This window comes from Merops nubicus, unplaced genomic scaffold (assembly GCF_000691845.1).
Source record: "Merops nubicus isolate BGI_N331 unplaced genomic scaffold, ASM69184v1 scaffold22586, whole genome shotgun sequence".
Classification (NCBI taxonomy): Eukaryota; Metazoa; Chordata; class Aves; order Coraciiformes; family Meropidae; genus Merops; species Merops nubicus.
Window position 1 is genome coordinate 44,278 of NW_008613244.1, and position 11,937 is coordinate 56,214.

The 11,937-nt window shown below is 38.3% G+C and overlaps 1 protein-coding gene across 1 annotated transcript in view; it reads right to left on the minus strand.

The window, feature by feature from the left end:
• Window positions 1-2,680: 2,680 nt before the first annotated feature.
• ZFAND5 (zinc finger, AN1-type domain 5) overlaps window positions 2,681-11,937 on the minus strand; it is a 10,814-nt gene continuing 1,557 nt past the window's right edge. The window contains exons 4-5 of the mRNA XM_008941850.1: window positions 3,471-3,596; window positions 2,681-3,211 (exon numbers count right to left, since the gene is read on the minus strand). Coding sequence (XP_008940098.1) covers window positions 3,063-3,211; window positions 3,471-3,596 — 275 coding nt within the window. The 3' untranslated portion in view covers window positions 2,681-3,062. The remainder of the gene's footprint in view (window positions 3,212-3,470; window positions 3,597-11,937) is intronic.

Sequence of the window (11,937 nt, forward strand, 5' to 3'; positions counted from 1 at the left end):
CAAAGTTCAGAGGAGCTTACAGACTTTTGAGTACAGGCTTATATCCCACTTTTAGGCAATTTACATATGAAATAGTTCTAGATTTTTATCTTGATTAGGACAATCAAGGATTTTTCATCCCATGCTTTGATCCACTGAGCTATCAAAACCAATTATTTCAACAAGTCTTCCCAATTGTTCAGATGAAAAAGCAGACAGTGAGATTGAAACTACCATAATTAATTAAATACCAGCATCTGTACTATTACCCAGCCTAAAACACTCTATAGTCATTACAGTATCAAAACAAGACAGCCTGCTCAAGTATTGTTACACGGTATTCTCAGGTTAAAAAAAAAAAAATTGAGATAAAAGCATTTTATGCTGCAGTGGAGTGGCTGATTTTGCTTTAATACAAAAAGTAGAAAAATGGTAATTTTGGTACTTTAACACTGTTCCATGATAAAGTCAGAAGATTCATCCTGGAAAATGAAGTCCCAGAGTATGTCTGCGTTCCCTCACCAGAATTATATGCAGTGGCTGTAGTAGTAATTTATGGGCTGGTGTATGCACATTATCCATTTCTGATATAAGCAACTTTTATGCATTATCCAGCAGCAAAGATGTCTTCCTCTAATGCAACATGTGCTGTGTTTCTTCTCACTGGGAAGGATAAATCTGGCATATTTAACATCTGTATTTGGATGCTGACCCTGACAATAACTCTGTCCAGGTCTACTGGTGAAGATGTGGACAGAATAGCAGTCAGTTTACCAGCTGTTATAATAGATCCACCAAAAATAAGTTGTGTAGGCAAAAGAAAAAAAACCTTTTGAAGTTTACTTTTAACGCTTTTCTTTGCTCCCTTTAAACACATTGTTGTTTGCTGGCATTTCTGTCAGGCCATCAAATAGTTATCTGTATTCCAGCTGCTCGTGCAAGTTATAAGCTGGTCTATCCAAATAAGCATAAAGATGATGTCTATAAGCTTGGTACCGACTTTGCATTCTCAGCCTCTACAAGGTCACCTTCTGTTTACACCAGTAACTAAAAACCAATGAACTATCACAAAAGGAAATATTTCCTTCTGTACATGATTTTTATTATTTACATAATACAATACAGCATAAACGCTGGGTAGCATGATCATGTGCAATACATAAATATGAACTATCTGTACATGTTTGCATACCTAAAAACTCAAAAGAACAAAGTCAGAAGCAAAAACCTGATGCTTTTAATAGTGAAGTAAAAACTAAGACTGAACACCGCAATATAAATCCGAAGTTCAGGAGCAGTGCCTTGTGTACATACAGAACTATTTACAGGTGAGAACAGGCATTACCACAACACTAGTCTAAACTGTACTTGTTTATATAAAAAACACAAGTTTCATACATCACAAAAAACCCCTTCCATTATAACACAGAAGTGATATTACCAGACAAGCATCAGTGTGAAGTATACTGCCTTTTCTAGAGTTGTTATTGTACAATGCTGTAGATAATGCAGCCCATGCAATACACCCAAGAACACTACAGTCCTACACCCAAGTACAATTAAAAATGATAAAGCGGCCCTCCAAGAGTGGTTGTTCCAGTCACCACTAAAGTCTACAGCACACGTGTTTGCTACGGTTCTTCATGCAGAACGGTGCAACTGTTACACTTAAAACTAGAATCATAGAACTGCCAGGTTGGATGGGAACTCAAGGATAATCTGGTCCAACCTTTCAAGGTGAAAAATAGTAACAAAAAATAGATATAGTTTAAGGGAGATAGCCCAGCCCCCTGTCAAGCTGAGTCTTAAAACTGTCCAGTGTAGGGGAATCCACTACTTCCCTTGGGAGAGAGTTCCAAGGTTTCATTGTTCTCATTGTGAAGAATTTTTTCTGGACTCCAGTAGGATACTCCCCAGGAGCAAGTTGCAACCCTTCCCCATTTTTTGCATGTGACTCCTTGTAAAAAGGGAGTCTCCTTCCTCTTGGTAGCCACCCTTAAAGTACTGGTACATGGTAATAACATATCCCCTAAGCCTTCTCTTGTCAAGGCTGAACAAGCACAGATTTCTCAGCCTTTCTTCAGAGAGCAGATCTTCCAGTCCCCTGATCATCCTCTTGGCTGTTCTCTGGACCCTTTCCAGCCTGTCTGCGTCTTTTTTTTTGTATAGAAAAAAAACCCTCCTAATATTCTTTTGAACTCAGAACACACAAAATGTAAGTATTCAAGTATCTGACTAATAAACTGCTCTAATACTTCAGCAACTTACTCAGACACGTGTTGCTTGATAGAGCTGTTGTGGTATATTTGAAAACATATGCAATTTTTTTGGTCAACCAATCTTACATCATGCTACACAGCATCTTTAACTATGCAAGGAAAAGCAGACAATTCTGTTGCAGGCCAGTTAGTAAGTTCCTAGCAGGACATTTCCTTTGGGAACCTATTTTCATGATTCTAAAGCTAAAGTAACTTTTTGCAAAACTGCTTTCTTCTCATATGTGTATTTGATTTTTTTTTCCATTTTTCTCAGTGCAATTGATAAGTCACTTTCTTAAACATGGCATCACCACTTGTCTTACTGGGATGGTGGACCCTTCTATATAGCTTACAATCTGCTGAAAAACAATGGAGTGTGGAAACTAAAATCAGGATGAGATTTTAAATTATAAAAGTAGACTGCCAACCGTTCTGATGTATCCTCCAAAAAAGACCCATTACCCTAGCCAAAGATCATATATCTCAAACACATCTCAAAAGGCAGATCTGCAAACATGCAGACAATGTTCATCTGTTTGGCACACGTGAACTAGAGAGTCTGTCCTCTGTGCAATGTGTATTCCTGTGCAGGTTTCTGATCATCCAATTATATTCTGGGGAGAGCATATATATTTTCAAGGGCTGTATCTATCCAATTCTGCCTGCAACAAACACCCAAACATTCTGAAATATCATTAGGACAGACAAGACTAAAAGTAAAACTTTGGAGAATGAAGGGAAAAGGCCATGCACCTGCTCTTTAATGTTTTCCTAGGATATATGAAAATCAAAAAAGTCAGTCAGTCTTTTCACAAGCAGGTTGATTTATATTCTCTGGATTTTTTCAGCCACCACAACTGGATTCTCTTTCCTGATTTTTGCTGCAGCTTCTGCTTTGTAATCGTATGGGCAATTATGCTTGTCAGAGTAACGATGAAGTCCACAAAATAAGTTTCCACATCGGCAGTCAAATCCTGTATATAGAAAAACAAGCAACATCACTAGGAAGCTTCATATATAATTAAGTTGTAAATTAACGGCTTAGCCACAAAACAAAAGCAGGTATGTTCCTCTACCGTAAAATACCGACTAAGGAAAGTAGAACAGCAGTACTAAGTTGTCTGGATTCTGAAAAAGCAACTAAGTTTAACAGTAGAGATATTTCCTCAAGTTTAATCTAGCAAGAGGCAACTAGTCATACAGATCTGTCCAAAACAGATGGAGTTCTCGTACCTGTAAGGCCAACCTTCTTTCTGCACATGAAACATCTGTTCTTCTTTGGTTTGGGCAGTTCAGAAGCTCTCTCTTCACACTGCAAAGTACTAGGCTGAGAAACCGATGGGCTTGGCTGAGTAACAACTGTTAAAACAAGCAAAGGAAATCAAGGTTAAATTTCTTTTTCTTTCCCTCACTAGCTATTCAGTAGCGTGCCAAGTATTTCTTAAGAATTGATTCCCCTTTCTAAGACCCTGATGTCTGTTGTGGACACTACCATATAGACTAGTCTATTAAAATGCAAATCAGGAACAGAGATTTAAGTACTCTGTTCTTCCCTTTTGGCTCTATACAAGGCAATCATATTTTCCCCATAGTTCCACCAGCTAGAAAACACAAGGCACGTATTTGTTACCCCTATAGAGATGTATGCAGGTGTTAAAGGCTTGGAAAGCACTCTGGAAGTTTCACGTACACATTTAATATTTTTTAAAAATTGTATGATCAAGCAATATTTCATCCCAAACAGTTAACAATACTGTTGTAGCTACAGTTGCTGGACAGAGGGAATAGCAGTACAGAATGTAACTAACAGGAAGGTAACTCCAAACAGACGACATTCAGTAACATGTTGCTATCACAGTACTGGGCTACTATGCCACTACACTTGTGAGGGCAGATGCTTACAACGGTTCACCAAGACAGCACCTAGCAAGTCACTGGTTCTGTGGCAGACCCAGAATACAGATGCAACAAACAGTTCAAAAGAGCCCTCATGTTTTCAACACTTTTAGTAGTTCAAAGAAAAAAACACAGATTTATATGCAATATCTGTATTTTTGTACTGCATTCAGCTTTAGCATTCAAGCACATCTAGTCAAAAGAGTAATCTTCCAGTTGCCTGTCATGAGCACTTTCAGGCAACTTGAGTCACCTTTTACTTCAGTTCTCTGACAGACAACAATGTGTCTTTTTGTGAACTTTTGTGGATCTGTTAATTCTGTTTAAATAAAGGGGTTTTTTTCTCAATTTTTTTTTTTTTTTTTAAATATCCTCTTCATATCCAAACTGGAACAGAAGAGAGCTGAGAGGTGTGTTTGTACACAACTTTAACACCTGATAAAGAGTTTTCCTGAACACTCCCAGCTGCTTGACAACACCTGTTGCTCTAAAATAGAACAAATTACAAAACACGTTCCAGAATAAATGGAGTATGTAAGCTTTAAGGACATTTGTAATGAACTTTATGCACACAAATAAGGTTTATCAGATGAGATTCTTTTGGATTGGTAGGTCTTGTAGCCTATGAAAAGGGGATTTTTTTCAAACAGGGAGAAACAGTTAGAAACAGTTGACTCTTTTTCTATCTTTACTCCTGTTCCTTTTTTTTTTTTTTTTCCCGTTTCTTTTTTTTTTTTTTTTTTTTTTTTTTTTTTTTTAATTTGATTTGCCTTACAATGTTCACAGGTATTCTAAAAAACCAGCTCACTATTACCACTAATACCTAGAACACGTCAATTCATTGTACAAAAGACAGCCCTCAGTCAGGACTTCATAATCTGAACAAGACTTAAAAGTGATGATCTCTCCGAGGTAAGAAAGAACCAACAAAATGGTTATTAATACTGCCTATATTTATATATTATAGAAGCAGTCCTAATGAACAACTAAGGCCATTTACGACCTTTATTTTTTGTCACCTCGCATATAGATATTTTCTAAAAATTTTGGGAAGGTCAGTGTCAGTTCTATTTTGCAAGTCTGAGGGAATAAGAATAATTAGCGACCTACAACTACAACCACTACTGCTGTACTTTTTGAAGTAATTTCTGCTGCTTTGCATTTTTTGAGAAATAATTTCTTTGTCTTGATGATTAACATTTTCTCAGTGAAGAGATATGATCCTCTGAACTCATTTTTAAATCCCAAGGAAAGTGGTGTTTAATATCAGTTAACCTATCTGAAAGCTTGTGAGCAAAAACTAGGTTAAAATACAGTGGTATCACAAACAGGGTAGAACTATCAGACACTAGGGCACCTTGGCCAACAGCCATTAGCTGTAGCCTTATAAATGACCAAATACCTCCCAAAAAGCACAGTGCTTTTTGGATCTGTTATATTGCTCATTTTTTAAAAAATGAAATGCTAATCATAAGCCATGGCAAATGAAAGAGAAGGACCAGGAATGCTCACACTTTGCAGTTTGGTGCATTAAAACTTGGCGTAGCCAGGGGAAGCTTTATCTGCATCAGAACCAACTTAGGAGCCCTGGGTGCATGCCATTTCAATCACATGCAAAAGAAAGTGCAGAAGAAAGAGCAAATCACCAGTGACCTAAATAACTGAGGTCACTCAGAGCGTGCACTAAGAGGAAATGAAAACATGAGAGGCAACCTTTATTACTGCCCATCATGCCAACAAGGAAAGCAAAAGTGACTTTTAGTAACTTTTCATAACTTCCCAGGATCTCACCAAGGCAGAGACAGCCTACTAATCTAGATTACTTGACCACAAAACAAAGACACACAGAACAGTAACACTTCCCCTTCAAGGAAGAGCAGTACACAACATACAGTAATGGGCACTAAAAGGTCCTAAGACAAAATGGGATATACACCCCTAAATGCACATTAAAACTTTCAATTCTTTACTCTCTGTGAAGAAAAGATTTCATTCTTTTATGCCAGCAGAGTCAAGTCTTATGACTAGTTTTTATCATGTTAAACTTTCACAGATGTGCTCTGAGTAATGGCTAGGAGAGGCAAAGCTGTCTACCCTGCCCCTTCCTGAAAGCTCAGAAAAACAACAAAAAAGAACCCAAACCAACCCCCCCAAAAAAACCCCAACCAAACAAAAAAATCCTTTTTCATCAGTTTACATGAAAAATATTTTAGTTGTTCTGCCATTATATCAAAAGCCAATATAAATTAATCAGATACTATCCTGACAACTGCTTGCCACAGAAGGCTTCCTTTAGCACCAAAGCCAAGTCAAACTGGGCAAACACAATTCCAGTCCTCAATATTTTACTCCAGAAATCACATGGTGTTAATCATCAGGCAAAGTGCTTTCTAAGATTGCTATATTATTACCACGGAATGAACAAATGAAAAAATGCTGGAAGTTAGTAAGTAGTGGCTACTGGTACCTGCACACCTGCTTCCTCAGCAGTGTTCAGATGAAGCAAATCCTACACCACTAAAGTAAGTTTTATCATTTTCAACAGAATTCCTGTTGGCATGTGCCCCTCTCCATCACCTTAGTCACCCTCCCTCCCAATCTCCAGCTCAAGAGGTTGGTTACCTAAGCAGGTTTACTTCGCTCGTATTTTACTAGACCTGTAATCTCCAATTACAAGACCAAAAAAATCTTCAGAGCAACAGATTATCAGAACTGAGCAGGCCTTTATTAACTACTGTTTTGTTCTTAAATTATTATCTGTAGGCTCTTTAAGATGCATTAACATCATGCACAAGGAAGACTACCACCAATCTGCTAGGGTAATAAAGACTAACATAAGCCTAGTATTGGAAAGGTGCCTGAAAGAAAACCTCACACAAATACAGGCATTGCATCATGAATCTGGGAAAATTTCCTTTATGTGTAGCCTGAAGGCAAGATGCATCTTTACAAGGCATATGGGAATAGCAAGGTCACTGATCAGAGTAGTTAGCCACATACGACAGCATGACAGCTCCTCAACCTATATGCAGTAAGGTCCTACAAGTTGGAGAACAAAGCTCTTCTCAGACCACAGCCTATTAAACCACACTGACTATGTGGCACTGCCACTCAAAATTAAAAACCGCTCTACGAATAGATTTTCAAAACTGACTAGTTTTCCTCATATAAACCAGTATGACTGCTGCAAGAGAGCATGCCTACTGCAGGTATCCCAATGATACCCCACTGAGATTTCACACTAGAAAGGAATGAATCCAGTGTTTCACCTGAACAGAACCCAATGAAAACAAAACAGTATTAACTCTTAAGCCTCCCCGTATCAAAAGAGACCAGAAAGGGCTACCAAAGTAACAACAGTAGAATTTTAGAAGCTTTTCTGATCAAACAGAAATGAACCAGAAGATCACAACAGCTTAAGCTGCAGGACTTTCATGGTACTACTAAGCGGTAAGCAAAGTCTGTAAAGCAGTAAAAAAACACCTGACTTCACTGACTGAAGCATTCTGACTTGATGAAGCTAATTCCCAAGACCCACCATGAAAGAAAGAGAAAAAAAGACTTTTTGAAAAAAGTTTAAGTCAGAAGTCATCACAAAGACATTAAGAGTCTAGTAGCAAAGCAGAACACTGTACTAGAGATCGTGCAATCCTTGCATCATGTATTAACACAATGGACTTGTGTATAAAATTTTAGTTCGAAAAGATGGACACTACTTAGTATGTTTTGTGAAGCCTCTTGAGCATAAACACTTTGTTACAAAACAACAGCAGCACCCTATCACCAACAAGCACAGAACCAACAGCTGAGTCCTCAGTCTTATTTTCCAAGCTGGAGAGCTTCAGGGCAGAGAACCGGTTCCATTACAGAATTGTTTCAATCAGGGGCAACTACAGAAGCTCCAGTAGACATGGGAAACTTGAAGATGAGCTAATTATCTTCAACACAAGATAAGAGTTGTTTTATCACATACTTTTACCTACAGCCACAAAGGAACTGTCTACGGATGGCAATATAGTTAAAATACTAGAATCATGTGTGAAAACAAATTGGCACCAACAAGGCACTCACTACAATAAGATCCAAGGAATATCACACAGTTACTATCTTGGGTCTCAACCTGAATGCAGGACAGCTGTAGGATAACTCTAGTCTCTTGGCTTTCTACCAAGCTGATACACTGCCTGTCTTCTGAAGCTGATTAATTCAGGACCAGAAAGGGTAAGCTACAACACGGATTGTATAATACAGCAAGATAACAGTATTTGGATATTTCTTAAATATGTGACTTACACAAGAAGGCAATCAAGTCAATTACTGGTTCACCTTCTTTATAAGCAGTGCTACTCTGCAGCTGTGGCTTCACAAAATGATAACTAATCACACTGCTCCCTAAACCACATCTATTAAAGAGTTTAGGAAAAAAAAAAAAAAAACAAACAGAAGAACCCAATCCCAAGCCTCTGATACACATGCTGGTAATAATTATACTGGAAACACTGACACACACAACTAAAGGCTCATCATTCAACATGGTAGTGACCTACAAAAACCCCAAGAAAATGGTAAAAATATGCTGTAACTTGAAACAATGATTGTTTAAATATACTTGCTTTCAGAACAATTTTAGTGCTTACTGTGTAATTCCATTCTTCTTGCACAATGAGCCTGGGCCAATCCCATGAGCTACAACAAGGCCAAGTGCTGGGTCCTGCACTTGGGTCACAGCAACCCCAGGCAATGCTCCAGGCTTGGGGAGGAGTGGCTGGAAAGCTGCCTGGCAGAAAAGGACCTGGGGGTGTTGGTGGAGAGCCGATTGGACATGAGCCAGCAGTGTGCCCAGGTGGCCAAGAAGGCCAATGGCATCCTGGATTATGTCACAAATAGCATGGCCAGCAGGACCAGGGAAGTGACTGTTCCCCTGGACTTGGCAATGGTGAGGCTGCACCCCGAGTACTGGGTTCAGCTTTGGATGCCTCACTACAAGACAGACACTGAGATTCTGGAGCATGTCCAAAGAAGGGTGAGGAAGCTGTTGAAGGCTCTAGAGCACTAGTCTTAGGAGGAGCGGCTGAGGGACTTGGGGTTGTTTATCCTCAAGAAAAGGAGGCTGAGGGGAGACCTTATTGCTCTCTACAACTACCCAAAGGAAGGCCGTAATGAGGTGAAGATTGGCATCTTATCCCAAGTAAGAAGTGATGGGACAAGAGGAAACTGCCTCAAGTTGTGCCAAGGGAGGTTTAGGTTAAAGATTAGGAAAAATTTCTTCACTGAAAGGATTACCTAGCATTGATAATAATAATATAAATAATATAACGATAATAAGCATTGATGGAATCAGCTGCACAGGTTGTTGGTGGAGTCACCATCCCTGGAGGCAGATGAGGTGCTTAGGGACATGGTATAGTGGTAGGCCTGGTAGTATTAGGTAACACTTGCACTCAAAGCTCTTTTCCAACAGAAACAATTGTATGGATACCTGCTAAATGCCACCCAACTGAATTTCTTAAGGAGGGGCTCCACTATGCCTGACCAGCTTGGTAGATACATTGCTCTACTAGTCTAACACAAGAAAAGAAAAAGGAGTTCCCTAGGTTTTGCATTTGATTAATAATATCCAATTATGCTATCCATAATAAGTGTAAAAGCTTATCAAAATCCTAGAAAAAGTGTTTTCAAATTCATATTCAAATATCATTTGAATCAAATAGCTTTGTAAATAGTGCCCACTTATGAATTTGAGTTTGGACATAAAAAGCCTTTCTATTTTTCTGACTTAACAGCAATTCAGACACAATTTCACTAAACACATGCCACTGTTCAACTACAAAATTGGTACAAACAAAGAAATAAGTCACAAGTTACAAGAAAACATAGCACTTGAGACATGTGGATTACAATGGTCAGTAAAGAACTGCTAGGTCAGTTACATCCAGCATGCCTTTCTTCCTTCAAATGCTAAAAGACAGTTAATTGTCTTAGCACCTGACTCGTTCTAAATGAGAATCTAGGATGCAACCTCAACTTGTGTGAAACAAACGAACAAACAAACAAACAAACAAAAAAAAAAAACACAAGAAAAAGAAAGCTGTTAAACTTCACCGGTTGGTTGTTCTCAACTTCACCACCTTCTCAAGTCAGCTGCTTCAATAGCCACAGCAAACAAGTATAATTTTACGCTACAGACTGCTAAAAAAAGTCAGTTGACCAGACGTAATTCTATTTTTAGCTTTGTCTTGTAAGGGAAGCATCAACAATTTCACATGCTACTGAAAATCTGGCAGACGAGAATGTGACTTCATACTGTTGAAGACAAAAAAAGAAGAGCAAACTACTTTGCTTGAAGGCTACATTTTTTGTTCACGATCTGTTACTACCTAATAGACTGTAATGAAATCCAGCTGCTAGGGTCAGACTGTGCTTACAGCTAGACTGTGTTTTCATTAGCAACTCCATGACTGGCATTATCTTAGAAAACCACACCTCATGGGAAGTATTAGTTTTGTTGTTATGAGGTGGTGTGTATTGTTTACTACTGTTTCAGCTCCTCCTTGAGAGGAGACACCAACAGCTGTTGGATGCTGCTGGGAAAAAAAAAAAAAAAGAAAAAGGCAACTGACATGTTGAACATGTTAGGAATTTTATAAAAAGCAGAGAAAGGCTGTCTCACAAAGTAACAGGTACGTAATCAAAAAGGCAGTTACATTCCACTTTTTTTTTTTTCACTCATATGGAAGTTCTCTGGTATTTTTTACAGTGATCTCTACCACAAACTTCTGACAACTTTTACTAGTTTCAACCTGTGAGATTATTTACACCAATACTTAAGTATCTTAAGCTGCTTTTGGATTTTCCCCCCTATTCTAATCAACAGTGCTTTGTCAAACTACCTATCATGCAGCTGACCTACAGTACCTGAAAAACAGGTAATTATCAACAGTAACTGAAGATCGTCCTTTACACCTGGTAAAATGACAAATTCCTACTGGTGGTTCTGGTAAGAGTAAAGTCACCTATTACTTCACCACCACCACCATTTTATATATTCCTCTTTTCTGCTTGCCACATTCCAGGTGGGAATTTGTAAAAAGGCAAGATGGGTTTGTAGATATTGTAGAAAAGTGTAAATTATTTCTCAGTTACATACAAAAGGCCTCTTCAGATGACATAAATTACACGAAGTTAATATTTGCAAAAATTTCCTCTCGCTTTATAAATAATAAAAACCCAAATATATTGTGTAACTGTACTTCAGATCATATAACAGAATCTTGACTTAGCATGGCTAAGTGTTGAGTGGCATCTGCTACAATTTTCATCTCACTGGCTTCAAAACAAGAATTAATTTTATCTTCAGCTTGAGTAAACAGACCTGCTACTAAACATCAGCTTTTCGTGTTTTAAGACTGTTTCAGAACTGTTAAATAGTATGGACAGGTGTAAGTCACGAACAACTGTGCTAAAATAGCCATGTGAACAAACAGACACAAATTCACTCACCCAGTAGCTGTAGGTAGGAAAGCTGCCTCTTCATGCCACCCGCCAAGAAATAGTTTACACTAACTACTACAGCTACAACATCCCAGTACAAAAATAAATCACTTAACTTGACAATTCACACCCAGCAATTAAGGCTTAAAGTATCCTACATCTGCAGAACAATGCAATCAATACTGATTACATTTAAGAACCCTAAACAGCTTTTGTTAGTACTTTAAAACCACTTGTTCCCTTGCCCCAAAGCCTCACTTCTCTGTAGAACTCTGTTCTCCAAAGCAACAAGCCTTTTTGACTGCCACGAGTC